Source organism: Meles meles, chromosome 8, assembly GCF_922984935.1.
Source record: "Meles meles chromosome 8, mMelMel3.1 paternal haplotype, whole genome shotgun sequence".
Classification (NCBI taxonomy): Eukaryota; Metazoa; Chordata; class Mammalia; order Carnivora; family Mustelidae; genus Meles; species Meles meles.
Genome location: NC_060073.1, coordinates 31,474,793 through 31,491,306, shown reverse-complemented (window position 1 = coordinate 31,491,306; position 16,514 = coordinate 31,474,793). Strand labels below are relative to the sequence as shown.

General features: G+C 36.6%; 1 protein-coding gene across 1 annotated transcript in view; it reads right to left on the bottom strand.

Moving 5' to 3' along the window:
- Window positions 1–16,514, bottom strand: part of CCDC73 (coiled-coil domain containing 73) — a 122,577-nt gene that overhangs the window by 26,082 nt on the left and 79,981 nt on the right. The window contains exons 9-11 of the mRNA XM_046015605.1: window positions 7,003–7,131; window positions 6,444–6,503; window positions 4,971–5,075 (exon numbers count right to left, since the gene is read on the bottom strand). Of these exons, the coding sequence (XP_045871561.1) occupies window positions 4,971–5,075; window positions 6,444–6,503; window positions 7,003–7,131 (294 nt within the window). The remainder of the gene's footprint in view (window positions 1–4,970; window positions 5,076–6,443; window positions 6,504–7,002; window positions 7,132–16,514) is intronic.

Here is a 16,514-nt window from a genome sequence, read left to right as displayed (position 1 = left end):
TTCTCTATTTTTTTTTTTTTTCACTATCCTGTTAGTTTTGTCTGATTTTCATGGTAGGGACTTTCTTCAAGTGCCCAGTGATCCTTAGCTACATGTTCATATTAAGAATAAGTATTAAAAAGCTGGCTAAAAGTTTTGTCAAATGATGGGCTTTGCTGTAGGTTAATCTGGGTGAGCAGTTTCACTGGGAGCACTTAACTGGAACAGCCTGAGCAAGTTGGTTTCCGCAGAAAGGAATCTTCGTTCTCCTGTCTGGAAGTGGTAAGGCTAGCTGTCCTCTAAATCGGGAAACAGAGCAGGGAGGTCTCAGATGTCAGTACTTAGATTTCCACCCTGTTTTCAATATAATTCTCTCAGTAACATATATTGGTAAACTGGCTCCAAAGTTTCTTTTTACAGCCTTTGCCAATTTGAAACATTCCCGCCACGGGCAATTTCAAGCCACCACTAGTTTCACAACCAGCTCACAGAATGACAACAGCTCGAACAAACAGCTCTCCTGGTATAAGCCGTCTCCATGACACTACTGAATTTCCCCACCTCAGCCGTCCCTCAAACTCTCCAACATAAATCTCCAATCTCCTGCCAAGTAGAAGACAGGCAGTGACGTGTGTGCAGGCTAGGGAAGAGAGTTTGAGGGAAGCTAGCTTCTCGCTTCTTCCATAGGCCTTCTAGCTCCTGGCTTCAGTCGCACATCAGCTTCTGAGGCACACCGTGCTTGCAGTTCCTGAGCATTCCTGCACCTCTGGCTGGGTTTCTACTTTCTTTCATTTGCTAAATGAGCTGCTAATTTTCCATTTGGTTCCCACTTGAAACTTAATTTTTATTATTTCTTCTTTTACTTGTCCCCGTGGATTTATTAATGTCATTTTATTGCAGTTTCAGAAGGAAACAGAAGTTAAGGTGTGGGTTCAATTCAACATATTTAACCAGAAGCCCAGATCTGGCAACATCTGTACTTAGGAAGATTCTGAATGGATTCATTTTTAATCATTCATCAATTTAATAAAATGTAATGAGCTCCGACTATGTGCCAGATACTCTTTTAGGCTCTTAATGCTACATGTACGAAACTATTAATATTCTCAAGGAATTTAGACTCTAACAGAAAATTATTTGTATCTGGATTAAGAAACCCAAAAACCGTCCTGAAAAAATGGGTATTGCAGCAAGTCAAAATAAAATCCTCTGTTAATGTTTTAATATACCAAAAACTAAGTAATTTATCCTGATTAATACTATGGCTATCGGAGCAAACTAAGTAAATTATTCTTGTTAACACTATGACTACAGCAGCAGAACTACACTTACATTTAGACTAAACTATAATTAAATCATAGTAGAAAATACTCTCTGTCATGGGAATTCAGGTTTCTATTCTTCAAACTGTACTGTCAAAAAAAATGAGACAGATGACAGCATGATTGCAGAGCACTGAAAAAAAGTAGGCCATTATGAACAGTAATGATCCCTTTTAATATAGGTGGAATTAGAATGCTCCTCAAGAAAAACATTTGAGATATCTATTCAGCATAATCCTCAGCAACAGTTCAACATTAATATTTGTTATACTATATATCAGTGGCTCTCCAACACCAGTCTGTAAACCAGTACTAACTCATGACAAAATTTCACTAGTTAATGGCTAACAAAGTCTATGCAAGTCACCAAAGGTCTTTTCTTGTAAAGGACTGTATCTATTCTGAGATTATATCCTTAATACGTGGGGCTAGAATATTCTTTTTTATAAAATAAAAATGATGACTGATGGTTTTGCTCATTTTTAATGTCCTTACTTATCAAAATAAAAAGCTGACAGTTCTATCCTGTTCTTGCCATTACTTTGCAAAAAATTTCCATTTGAAATTTAGTTTCTCTATGTACTATTGAGGCTCAAATAATAATGGTGCTTGTTAAAGAGGCATCCGGATTATCTAAGATACTGGCGCTTAGAGGTAAAAGCCCTGGCACCATAGTTATAGTCCCTGTTAACTCAAAGAACATGTGACTGTTTGTCTGTGTCTACTGCACGCTCTGCAGAATTCAACAACACATAAACATGGCATTTAGAGCCCATGAAGGGTAATTTAGAAAGTGGTTTTCGAGTAAGTGATCGAACAAAAGTGGCAGGTCTCACAGATCTAGGAAGAATACATTAACAATGCAGTGTTGTAGAAACAGTGCTAGAGTATAATCAGGTCAAAAATTTAGTTTTGGGTTTGCCACTAATTAGGAAAGCTTGAGCTATATTGCTTACACTTTTTGGATCTCTAGTTCACCATGAAATGAATTGATGGGATTGGCTGATCACTAATATTTTGTCTGGCCTAAAAAATCTATTTCAACTCCTTTAAATGGACAATATAACAATCCTGATAACTGCTGCTCATAAAGAATTTGGGTAAATTTTATTCTGTGTTTTTTGGGAGAAGGTTCAAAATACTAAAAGTTCCAGTCATCTATCTATAGGGTGGGTAAAAAAGATGGGGGGATACTTGCTTATAACTGGACTTTCAGAGAAAATTTTTTTATTAGTCCTACTAGAGGAACTGAAGAGTTTAAGAGGAAGAGTCTGACGCCAGAATACTTCCTCCCTCTCCTAGGTCTAAGTTTTACAGTACTGGGGGCAGGAAAGAGAAATGAAGAAGGCAAAGCTCTCTTTACATGATGAGTCAAAGAACATCAATGGTGAGGAGACAAATCTTGGATTGTTTAAGTGAAGTGTGGTTCCATTCAATGATGAAGTAGTCAGCACAATTTGTGGGGCCCAACACAAAATGAAAAAGGCAGTGAAAACACACTATTGAAGGCACCAAAGTACAAAACCTCTTCCTTCCTTCAGGGTCACCCCTTTCTTTCTCTCCCTGTCAACTTATCATGGTGCTTTTTATTTTCTATTTAAAGTCATGGATCCCTGGGCAAGGGGATACTTACAGGGCAAACGCAGATCCTCACAGATGCTTAAGGACCTCACCACACAGTTCAGCACTAGCAAGATCCACCAGCTACGGGGTTCTAACTCCTGCAGGCTACTAGACCCATACACTGTGCCCTGGCTGGAGGTGGGCAAGTCAATCTTTCTGTCCCATGGGAACCCTGCCCCAATCCATGATAAATGGGCAACCCCCAACCGACGGCAACTGCAGGCAGAGATATACCTCAGTATCTGGACTGAGGAACTCACTCCCTGCCAACTCATTTACCTAATGTGTAACTGTCACTGTCAACTGGAGACACCGGATGCTGCAGGGCACATACAATGGACCCAGACCCTCACTGTTATATTTAGGTCTCCACCAAAGGTAAGGAACAACAGTAGAACACAGACATTTCCCCACCAATGTGACCACAACAGTGGTGGGGCAGAAGCAGACAGGATGAGGACAGGCAGGGCCCAGGATAACAAAGCATGGAAGAGACAGCAGTCAAAAACTGGTCCTAAGAGTCAGCAGGAGACAGGAGAAAGCTCAGGCTCCAAGCCCCTAATGCATGCTCCCTTTTCCCATCAGACTTAATTGACAAACATAAATTCAAAGATAAAAATTAATAAAAATTTCAAGAGAGTGAGCATAGAAGGTTAAACCTGAAACACAAAACCCTTCTGAGTACGGGTCTCTATGCAGCTGCACCTATTACACACCCAGGAAGTTGGCCTTGTCCTCCGCTGACAGTGGTCTTTACGTGGGAGGCCACTGTAGTTTTCTTCTTTTTTTTATTTAATTTTATTTTTTCAGTGTTCCAAGATTCATTGTTTATGCACCACACCCAGTGCTCCATGCAATATGTGCCCTCCTTAATACCCACCACCAGGCTTACCCACCCTCCCATTCCCCTCACTTCCAAAACCCTCAGTTTATTTCTCAGAGTCCAGAGTCTCTCATGCTTCGTCTCCCCCTCCAACTTCCCCCAATTCACTTTTCTTTTCCTTTCCTTCTCCTAATGTCCTCCATGTTATTCCTTATGTTTCACAAATAAGTGAAACCATAAGAAATGGTCAGCTTCACCTTCATTACCAAGAATCCCTTCAGAGGAGCACAAATATCTTCCACCGGTCACCCCAGTGAAGCACATTCCCAGCTCCTTCTCTTACATTGGACATCCCATCACTTGGCCAGTAGCACACAGAACAATTTCTGTCCTTCCACTAACCTCCATGTTCCTTCATGGGGAGCCACCAAAGCTCTCTCTTCTGCATCTTTCCTGGGCCATATAGTATCAGAACAAGCATATTACACTTCAAGTCCCATTGGTACATGTCACTCCAAAAACTTTTGTCCTTAAAATCTCTGGACCATATCTGTGCACTTGTCTGTATGGTCTCGGTAGAATTCCAAACTTCAAGAAACATATGCCAAGTTCTTCCACATGAATTGACCATATTTTACTCTGGCAACACTAGAGTGGACCTTCGAGTTTCTACAGCATCTCAAGCATCCATCTACGAAAAAAGATGGCACTTTCCCCTTTTTGTACTCCAGTCTTTACATGATTTTCACATAGACTCCTTCACATAGTTTATGAAGGAAAATGTACTCCCAACATCCCTCCCAACCAGGGATGTAATAGAAAATCCTCTCTTATTGAACTCTCACTCCCAAGACATCAGTGATGATAACTTCCTTCCTCCTCCAATCATTTTTTTGGGTCTGCCCTCAATTTCTGGAAGTTCACTAACTGTTCTCTTCTATTTTCAGTTTTGGTTTTGGTCACAATTCTAAGATAAAGAAAAAGAATCCCATCCAATCTGTTATGAAATAAAGTCAGATACTTGATAAAACTGAACATTTAAATAGTAACTTAAATGTTTAAAAAAAGTTCATTACTCTAGACATTGATACCAAATTGATGAAGAAGGCCATATCTTACCCCTAAAATTCAAAATGATCTTGTATAAAGTTGGGCAGATAAATGCAACTAGACATGTAAAGCTCATTAAATGGAAATATATTTTCTATATCTCTATATACAACCTGATTTTTTTCTTTTAACATCTTCAACTTTGCTTCCAGTTCAGTACTAACTTGAGTTTGATGCTGAAGTAACTGTTGCATATGTTGGAAAGAAATGATGATATCCTTTAAAAAAGTATACATATGGTATATCAGTTGGAAGAAATTTAAGACTGAAGGTATGTTTCTAAAGTCATTCTTAAACTACATTTTCTAATTTCTTAACTTACCTTTATAGTTTAATTTCAACATCATAATAAATGAGAGTGAAATAAACTAGTAGCACATTTTACTAAATATATAAAATTACACTAAATATATAAAATAATTACATTATATGATTACTATATCCAAGAGTTTTTCAAATAACACAGTTTTTTGAAATGGACCATGAATTATGAGACACTACTGGAAATTGTGAAGCATTTAAAACCAAATCTTTTGTTCGCTTGTCTTAAAAACAGTAAATCTATCATTATTGAAATGTCATATTGCTAATGAGCTAGGATGTCACAGTATGTATTCAGAATGAAATGGAGGAAAAACAGAAAAACAGAGGGGAAAAAAAAGAAACAGGAGAACTTTTCTTTCACAGACCTTTTTTAAATAGAGGAATTATAATATCAAATAGATTCAAATGAGAGTATAACATACTAGAAATGCATGCTCTAAGCATACATACATTTCAATAATTATCTGCTGGGTACCAATGGTCTAAATTATCAAGGAAAAAACAGATTTATTATTCTTTTTATTTACTTATCAAATATTTTAATGTAATATTTTTCCAAATGTATTAAGACATAATTGACAGGGGCGCCTGGGTGACTCAGTTGGTTAAGCCTCTGCTTTCGCCTCAGGTCATGGTCTCAGGGGTCTGGAATCAAGCCCCACATCGGGCTCTCTGCTCGGTGGGGAGCCTGCTTCCCCCTCTCTCTGCCTACTTGTGATTTCTCTCTGTCAAATGGATAAAAAAAAAAAATCTTAAAAAAAAAAGACATAATTGACAAATAACATTCTGTAAACTCAAGTTATACAACATGATGATTTGATAGATACATATAGTGCTAAACGATTACTCTAATAAGATTAATTAACATCTCTATCACTTCACATAATTACCATTTTTGTGTGTGTGGTGAGAACATTAATGATCTACTCTCTTAACATTCAAATATATAACACAATTTTGTTAACTAAAACCAACATGCTGTACATTAAACCCCCAGAACTTACTCATCTCATACGTGAAGTTTGTACCCTTGGACAAACGTCTCCTCATTCCTTGGCTTTATTTTTTAATGGAGCATATGTGAGACCTGCCTGGTTAAAAAGGTACATGTGCATCCATTCAATAGGCTCTGAGTGCTTACTATGTGCCAGGGAATTGACCTAAACACGATTCCATTTGTTATTTAACTTAATTTATTTCCCATATTATACCTGGTTTTAAAAAATATTTACTGGCTCCCAAAATATCTTATGATTGCTTGCCTTTTTTGCTTCTTGAATATGTGTGATCTCTTCATTAATCTTCTTATTTAATTCCAACTCCTTTAAAAAATGAGTAATTTTCAAGTTATGATATAAAACTCAGCAAATTCTACATTTAATTCAGTGATCCGTATGTTTAGGAGAGTCCTGACCCCTTTTTACCCCAGAGTACCAACATTTGTTTGCTGGTGAAGCAGTGGCTCCTAGTGAAATAAAGGTGATTTGAGATGGCCAACACAGGCTGCTGTGCAAATTTATAAATATTCATGTCAAAAAATTACAAAATTCTCATCTCCAAAAGCTTTTCTGGAGATGCCACTGTACCATAGATTACCTGACATTATATGAGAGTAGAAATATAATGGTTTACAGACAAATTTTATTGTCTTAAATTCTTGGTGATAATGGCAAAAATTGCCTAATAATGAAAAATAATTCACGGTATCTTTTTTTTACTATGTATGTTAACTTTACCAAGAAGGAACATTTTAATATTATAAACCTGAAATTCTCTTTTTACAAAAACACTATAGAAACTTGGATATATTTTATTAAATACCATGTTGAATCTTTCCTGAAGTTCTTGAAATTTCTGTTCTTTAATTGTTAAATGGATGTTTTCTTCTCCCATCTTATGTTGACATGTGACCTTGGACTTTATCAAGTCTGACGTAACATTTTTTAGTTCCTTAACATAAGAAATATAAACAGTAAGTTCAGTATAAACATTTTATCAAAGCGAGATATTTTTTGACAGTTTTAAAGTCCATTTTAAACATATCATTATAATTTACTGTACTTCACATATCAAGATAATACTACTGATCCATAAAGGTCTATTTCCCCTAGTTCCCTTACAAGATAATTAGCCAAGGTAGGAATACTATAGGGATAGAATGCATGATTTTTTCCCCTAAAAAGAGCATTCTAACCAAAATAACTAACCCACCAGAAGTAGGGTATTTTTATTTATTACTTATTCAAAAAAATCTACTGAGATAAAAAATAATAAAAGATTATCGATTTCCAGGTTCCTTAGCACCTAATAAGAAAAATTTATGTGAGAAATAATCATAATCTAATGTGATGAGGGCTATAGTACAGAAATGTATAGAAGCATAAAAAAGAAAAGGATTGGGGTGCCTGGGTGGCTCAGTGGGTTGGGGCCTCTGCCTTGAGTCTTTAAGTCTTTAAGTCTAATTGAGCCTTTAAAGATAAATTTGCAAAGAGGACAAAAAAGTAGCCATTCCAGACAAAAAGACTATGCATGCACAAACGTACAGAAACATGAAACAGTATGGCCACTTTTCAGGGAAACAGAATAGGTTACAGCTGGAGCTAATATGTATTGGATGAGGGAGCAGAGTAGAGCATTCATGGTTACGGCTAGAAATCTGACAGGATTCAAGTATTGAAAGGGCTTTATAGGCCAAGATAAAACGAGCTTTAATTTTATCCTATAGGCAATGAGGAATTAATAATTGAAGGATTTTGAGTAGGAGAAAGACGTAAGATTTGTAATTCAGAAAAGTAACTCTAGCATCATTACAGATTATTAGAATTGAGGAAGGTACAAAAGAAGTCTTCATTTGTGAAGTTACATGTCTATTGAGCTTAATTTATATCATCCAAATACATTAAAATTCTGAAATACCAACTTCTGAATTGGCGTGTAATTTATTATTCTGCTGTTCTGTGAATACTGACTATATTAAATATTCAAGAACCCAATTTTCACATTTTTAACTACATAGTATCTAACCTCCCTTTAAATTTTGGAGGAATTGTACATTATAAGAGTCCACTGTCCACCAGAAGAGCCAGAAATGCCAGATAGTAGCTTTTTAAGCATGAGGCTAGATTCTGGTAATCAGATGTACCCGTCCTGGATATTGGATCAGGAAGCAATATCACAAAGAACAAGAACTGCTACAAATCCTTCTCCTAAAGGCTTTAGGGACAATGGTAGTAACATCACATTTCCATGGACAACAATGGTACTGCTATAGCAGAAGCAGCATCCACTACAGTCAACAGTGACAGTACAACCTACAATGTATAATGGTCCGTGTGGAAGTTGGTTTCATGGTGTGTGGTCTTGGATACTGCATAGTTTCCCTTGTTTCTGACCATTTTCTAAGTCTGAGATGACCAACATCCAAATTCCTTTGCTAACAAAAATCATCTTAGAGTTAAGAATCCTGAAGAATATACTTTAGTTTTTAAAAGACTGTATATAAGAACTGAATAAATAGTAACAACAAACAACTCTTTTGTAGAAAAAAAGTTAATTCATTAGGGTGGTGAGATTACAAGAAACTTATTGTCTTCATTGTACTGATTAGAATTTTCTTTTTTTTCTAAAGTAAACACATATTTCTTAAAGTATCAGTGTATAGGATATACATATATATAGTGTAGTATGTAACAGTATATAAAACTATGGAAATAAGAGCAATCACTCAGTTATTAGTTAGAAGAGAGAAGATGGCAAATGACTGTGTCCTGAAGAATTCCAACACACATGGATTCCAGAAGAAGCTACTATGGAAGGCTGAGAAGTACAGTCAACTGAGGTAGGTGGAAAATCAAGAGTGTAATATTCAGAGAGCTGAAAAGCGAGCAGCGGAAAATAGGGCTGCCAATGTGTCCATGTCTACATGTTATAGCTTCAGATGCCACATGAAAACTCACCCATAACTCAATACCTAGTTCAAAATCCAGGAGAAAGGATTAATGGTTTTAGTTCACATGTGCCTGTCAGATATGTGCATTGCATAAACGACTGCTAAAGTAACCAGGCATGGGTCAAAAGAGAGGACTTGACTCTTAGAAAAGCAGTCAGACAAATTAGTGGCCGATACAAAGAGAACAATCAGCAAGTACTGAATAATGAAAAAAGTCTGAACAAAAGAGGTATGCCTTGAAGACTGAGTAGTATACCAGATATCCTCCATTTGTCTGTCCTCACTCTCCACCCTTTCTTCACACTGCTTTGTCCCCTGTGTGTTGATATCTGTGGATATAGCAAACAATTCTTCTTGCGCTCTGACTCCTGGTTGGCTTCAATCTCTGGAAGGCACCAGCAAATCAGTATGCTGGGAAGACAGAGAGATTGAGGTATTTCCTTGTTTCCTCCCCACATGACTACAAAATGACAATAGCTCTCTACCTTTACCAAAGGTTACACCTCTTTCCAGGTTCCCACTATCTGCTTCTGTCCCTTGCCCTCTCAGGTTTATGTGGTATAATCATTCTCCCACTGCTTCTATCCCTGTGGTGCTTCAGACCTCCTCCTGGTTTCCCTGAACTCTGCCCATAACTTTGTAGACAGCTGTTTCATCAAATTTTTCTCTTTTACCCATTCCAAGGTGCCATCTATTTCCTGACTTAATCCTGTTCAATACAAATAAACTGAAAGAAGGGATTTTAAGTGTGGGGAGGGGCTATGGAGGAAAGCAAAGGCAAAAAGGAAGGAATAATGAAGAATTATGACAATTGAAACAAAGATATTACATTAAATAGAACAAAGGATGCTTAAGAAGTAGTAGGAAATGATGTTGAAGATATAGAATGGGGCCAGACCACAGAAGTTATGAAAAGTCAATTAAAGAAGTATGGGACTAAATCAGTATGTTATACACCTACACTTGCACAATGTTATATGTCAATTATAACTTAATAAAGCTGGAAAAAATTTGGGACTTGATTTGGTAGGCAAAAGAGAAGTATTCAATCTACCATTCCTTCTCTATATATATACTAAGTATCTAGCGTAGCAGGCACATAGAAGCATATGAACTAGTAAACAGTAAAGTTAGATTGGCAACAAGAATGAATAAAAACCAAGGGTGCTTGGGTGCTTCAGTCAGTTAAGCATATGCCTTCATTTCGGGTCATGATCCCAGGATCAAGACCCACATCAGGCTCCCTGCTCAGCAGGGAATACTGCTTCTCCCTCTTCTCCCTCTCATGCTCATGTGTGCTCTCTCTTGCTCACTTTCTCTCTCAAATAAATAAACACCTTAAAAAAAAAGAATGAATAAAAACCAGATAAAAGAACACTGGCTAGGGGCACCTGGGTGGCTCAGTGGGTTAAAGCCTCTGCCTTCATGATCCCTGGGTCCTGGGATGGAGCCCTGCATTGCATTGGACTCTTTGCTCAGCAGGGAGCCTGCTTCCCCCCTCCCTCGGCCTTCCTCTCTGCCTACTTGTGATTTCTATCTGTCAAATAAATAAACAAAATCTTAAAAAAAAAAAAAGAACACTGGCTAAGGTGCTATTTTATCAATCCAGGCATGAGATGATAAATGTCTATATTTTTAAAAATGAAGAATGGCAAATATGAGATATTCTAAAGGAAAATATAACTGAATAGACAAAGAGAATGAAGGAAAAAGATTATTCCAGAGTGTCTAAGTGAAGCTAAATGAAAAGAAAAACCATGAAATGTGAAAAAGAAAGCATGACAATGGAAAGGAAATCGGAAGTCTTCACTGAAGAAATAGGTGAAAATATATTAAGACAACAAGAAACAGTGATGAACAATGTTCTGCAACTATTAAGAAAGCCAAAAAAGCACAAATCATTATGCCTGAGCCATAGGTTGTTATATTAAAAAATATATTAAATTATATTAATTATATTAAATTATATTTTTTTAAAAGTCCTTCATTCATATTTTTTTGAATTACAGAAGGTTACATGAGATGAATTCGCTCAAAAGAAGTTTCAGTGTTCCAGCAATGGTTCATCTTCACAGTCAGCAAGAGGATTTCCTTTGAAAGGAGAGCCGCATGGATTTGGGGGGACGTGGAGGGAGAAAGGAGGGAGATAGAGAATGAAGAATCAATCCAGTATGTGCCCTGCTGACCCTGAAATTATAGTACGTCATGAAAGGAGATGACCTTCAGGCAGCTGAAAATATAGAACTGAGACAGAGGGAAACGTAAGGCCGCAAATATAAAGTCATCTGCATGAAGTGAATGACTGAATCACAGATATGAGAGCTCACTGAAAGAGACCACAGGATAGAACTTTGGAGGACTGAAACAACAAGGTAATCAGGGAGCCAAAGGAATTTGTACCAAAAGACACTTAAAAAGCGAGCTATCATACAGATGTTATAAAATGAACACATTTTGTACTTTAAACATCTATTATCTTTTTACAAAACACAACATTATTCTATAACTAAAAACACCAAGTATCAGTAACAGGATGCTTTGATTACAAGTATCAGAGACCATACAAATAATGATATTTATTCTCCCACATAACAGGGAGTCCAAAGTTGGGTAGGTTCTCCACTTTTTTTTTAATATTTTATTTATTTATTTGACAGAGAGAGGTCACAAGTAGGCAGAGAGGCAGGCAGAGAGAGAGAGAGGGAAGCAGGCTCCCTGCTGAGCAGAGAGCCCGATGCGGGACTCGATCCCAGGACCCTGAGATCATGACCTGAGCCGAAGGCAGCGGCTTAACCCACTGAGCCACCCAGGCGCCCCTCCACTTTTTTTTTTAATATTTTATTTATTTATTTGACAGAGATCACAAGTAGGCAAAGAGGTGATGGGGGGTGGGGCGGGGAGCAGTCTCCCTGCTGAGCAGAGAGCCCAATGCGGGTTGGCTTAACCCAAGCCAAAGGCAGAGGCTTAACCCACTGAGCCACCAAGGTGTCCTTGGTTCTCCACTTTTATTCAACATAGTACTAGAAGACCTAGCTCCAGCAATCAGACAACAAAAAGAAATAAAAGGCATCCAAATCGGTAAGGAAGAAATAAATTTTCACTATTTGCAAATGACATAATACTATAGATAGAAACCTGAAAGACATTACCAAAAAACCACTAGAACTGATAAATTCAGAAGGTCACAGGATACAAAATCAATGTAAAGAAATCTGTTGCATTCCTATACACTAATAATGAAACATCAGAAAGTGAAACTAAAAAAAGTAATCCCATTTATGGTTATACCAAAAGAAAAATAAAACATCTAGGAATAAACTTAACCAAAGAGGTGAAAGACCTGTACTCTGAAAACTATAAAACACTGATGAAAGTAACTGAAGAGGAAAAAAGAAATGGAAAGACATCCCATGCTTATGGATTAGAAGAACAAATATTGTTAAATTGTCTATACCATCCAAAGCAATCTACACATTTAATGCAATCCCTTTCAATATGCCAACAGCAGTTTTCACAGAACTAGAACCAACAATTCTAAAATCTGCATGGAACCACAAAAGACCCTGAATCCCTGAATAGCCAAAGCAACTTGGAAAAAGAAAAGCAAATTGTTGGAGACATCACAATTCTGGACTTCAAGTTATATTACAAAGCTGTAGTAATGAAAACAGTATGGTACTGGCACATAAATTCACACACATCAGTGGAACAGAATTAAAAAACCAAGAAATAAACCTATAATGATAAGGTCAATTAATCTTCAACAAAGCAGAAGAGAATATCCAACTGCTGACAGTCTCTTCAACAAATGGTGTTGGGAAAACTGGACCACTTTCTTACACCATACACAAAAAGAGACTCAAAATGGATAAAAATCCTAGAATACTAGACCACAGGCAATAATGTCTCTGACATGAGCTGTGGCAATACTTTTCTAGATGTGTCCCCCAAGGCAAGGGAAATAAAAGCAAAAATAAACTATTGGGACTACATCAAAATAAAAAGCTTCTGCACAGCAAAGGAAACAATCAACAAAACTAAAAAGACAGCGTATGGAATAGAAGATGTTTGAAAATGACAAATCCAATAAAGGGTTAGTATCCAAAACATAAAAAGAACTTATAAAACTCAACACCCCCAAAACACATAATCCAATTAAAAAATGGGCAGAAGACATGAAAGACATTTCTCCAAAGATGACATACAGATGGCCAACAGACACTTGAAAAGATGCTCCACATGATTCATTATCAGGGAAAGGCCAATCAAAACAACACTGATATAATACTTCACACCTTTTAGAATGGCTAAAATCAAAAACACAAGAAACAACAAGTGTTGGGGAGGATGTGGACAAAAGAGAGTTCTCGTGCACTGTTGATGAGAATGCAAACTGTATGGTACATCCACTGTGGAAAACGGTATGGAGTTTCCTCAAAAATTAAAAAGAAGTGTCTGATCCAGCAATCACACTATTGGGTATTTACCCCCAAAATACAAAAACACCAATTCGAAGGGATATATGCACCCCTGTGTTTATAGCAGCAGTATTTACAATAGCTAAACTATGAAAGCAGCCCATGTTCATCAATAAATTAATGGATAAAGAAGATGTGATATATACATATATATGCATATATATACACACATATACATATGTGTGTGTATAAAATCCCAAATATTTCACATACTATGGAATATTGTTCAGCTATAAAAAATAATGAAATCTTGCCACTTGCAATGACATGGATGGAGCTAGAGAATACAGTGCTAACTAAGTAAAAGGAGTCACAGAAAGACAATACCACACGATCTCACTCATATGTAGAATTTAAGAAACAAACAAGCAGAGACCAAAAAAAAAAAAAAAAAAAAAAAAAAGAGAGAGTGAGAGAGATACAGAAAGAGAGAAAAACCAAGGTTACTGATGATTACCAGAAGGGAGTTTGGTGAGGGGGATGGGTGAAATAGGTGAAAGAGAGTAAGAGTACACTTATCATGATGAGCACTGACTAATGTATAGAATTGTTGAATCACTACATTGTACACCTGAGACGAATATAAGACTGTATATTAACGATATCAGAATTAAGAACTTAAAAAAATTAAAATAAAAAAAACTAAAAATTTGGGGAGTTTCTTGTGTTGGTTGACTCAGGCACTCAATCAGGATTCAGGAAATTTAATAAAGACTATGTATTATCAAAGATTAGGGTATTTTCATTTCTCCACTTTCCATTCTTGGAACCGTCCTCTTTCTTCCAATGCTGGGACTACAACAAGGAGCCAATTTAGATACTACATAGCAACAGTCGCTTCCTGGGACTCCTTCTGAAGAGTAAGAAAATTTTTCTTTGAATCACTTTTTATTGGCTAGAATCAGATCACAGGCTCATTCCTGTGAAAAATGGAGATTATATTAACTGCCTTAGAGACAGAATGATCATATAAGGTGGACTAAATACTGGCGGAATTATCACAATGCCACTACAAGAAAAATTTCAGCTAATGTTGTAAAATACACAGGTTGTTTAGAATATTACTGACTACAAATATTATACAGTATAACAGAAGATAAATGGAGAATATTTTTGACAAGATGATTGACATTGGGTAATTCACCTCCCTTCCTTTTTTTAAAAGATTTTATTAGTTAATTAATTAATTAATTAATTTATCTGAGAGCAAGCTAGCGATGAGGGGCAGACAGAGAGGAAAAAAGAATCTAAAGCAGACTCTGCACTGAGTGCAGAGCCCAACCCAGGGCTTGATCCTACGATTGAGAGATCAGACCTGAGCTGAGACCAAGAGTCACTTTACCAACTGAGCCACGCAGGCACTCCTCACCTACTCTCTTTAGGTTTCAGTTCCCTTTACAAAAACAGGAGAGGTTGGATCCAATTAATGGTTTTTAAATTGTGCTCTGAGAAGTCCTAGACGGTCTGCGGACACCATTAATAGCTGCTAATAGAGGAGAAAGAGCCCTTAAGTATAGCTCCAGTGTTCCTCCAAGCTTCCTTTTAAGCAAAAGCAGCTCTACCTTATTTGTTTTAATACGAAGTTTTCACATCTTGAACTGAGGGTTCTGCAGCTCAAAGACAAAAACAAGATTAGATGATCCCTATGATTTTAAGAAATTTAAAGATGATCTGAAGAAGATAGTTTGAAGAGAACCGGATGTTGTAGAAATAGAAAATAGTTCAACCATGAAAGGAGAAAGAGCAATTGATGAGTCAGAAGGAGTTTCAGACTTTCCTATCTGATAAAGGAATTTAAAGGCAAATGAGTCTGTGTTTCAATTGTATTAAAAGACTACACATATAAACTATCTACAGTCTGTGGCGCAGAAAACCTGAATCTAACAGAGCTACCTTAATCCTAATCTTAACCTAATTTTACTTGCAAGTAACAATAATCCCATAAATTTCTATGGCATGTTTGACTTTCTGAATAAGACAATAAATGCCTTATATTTATTACACATATATAAAACAAGAAAGGTAGGGGTCATTCTACTCATATTAAAAACAAGAAAACAAAAGGGGGAAAGGAGAAAAGCAATGCCCGTATAGGTCTGGGTCAAGCACCTCTTTGAGATGACTACAGTTGGAAGGTTCAGTTTGAAAGAAAAAGGTAAAGTGATGAATTAAGGCAAACAGAATAAATGAGAAATATTATTCAGGGAATTATATGTAGGCAGAAGACACTTCAAGACTGCGTAGAGTAGTGGGGACTGAAGGACGAGAGGCAGAGAGAACAGATTTGAGAGCACCAAGGTACAGACAGAAAAGGATGTTTTGGCTGGAGAAAGAGGACAATGAAAGAGCCCAAAGGAAGTAGTGTTTAATGATAAAGTTTCAAGGTAGGGACACATTACTCTATAGATCTTGAGAATCAAAGCATAGAAGGAACTACTGTTTCAGGAGTATGAGTAGTAAACAATTTCCCTTTTTGATAAATATATGGTTTCTAATGGGGAATAAGAGAAGAAACGTATGTGGACAAATTGTTTAGGCTGCTATCACTATTAGGAAGTTAAAATTGTGGATTCTGGAGTCAAAATTTGTCTAGGTTCCAGTCCTGGCTTTATTTTCCTTGTTATGTAACTTTAGGTAACTTTTTTAACTTCCTTCTGTCTCAAGTTCCTCATCTGTAAATTAGAAATTTAATTTTTAAAAAAATAACAAGTCTTGTGCTGTGTAATACTCCCTGCAACAAGTATTTGTTGAGTATCTACTAAATGTCAGGCACTATTACCTGTTATTACCACTAAGTGAATCCAAGGGAATTCTAGGATTATTTCTTTCTACTTTTAAAATAAAGTCTTAATAATGGTATAATAATGGTATAATAATGGTATAATTAAATATTCTTTTATTTATTT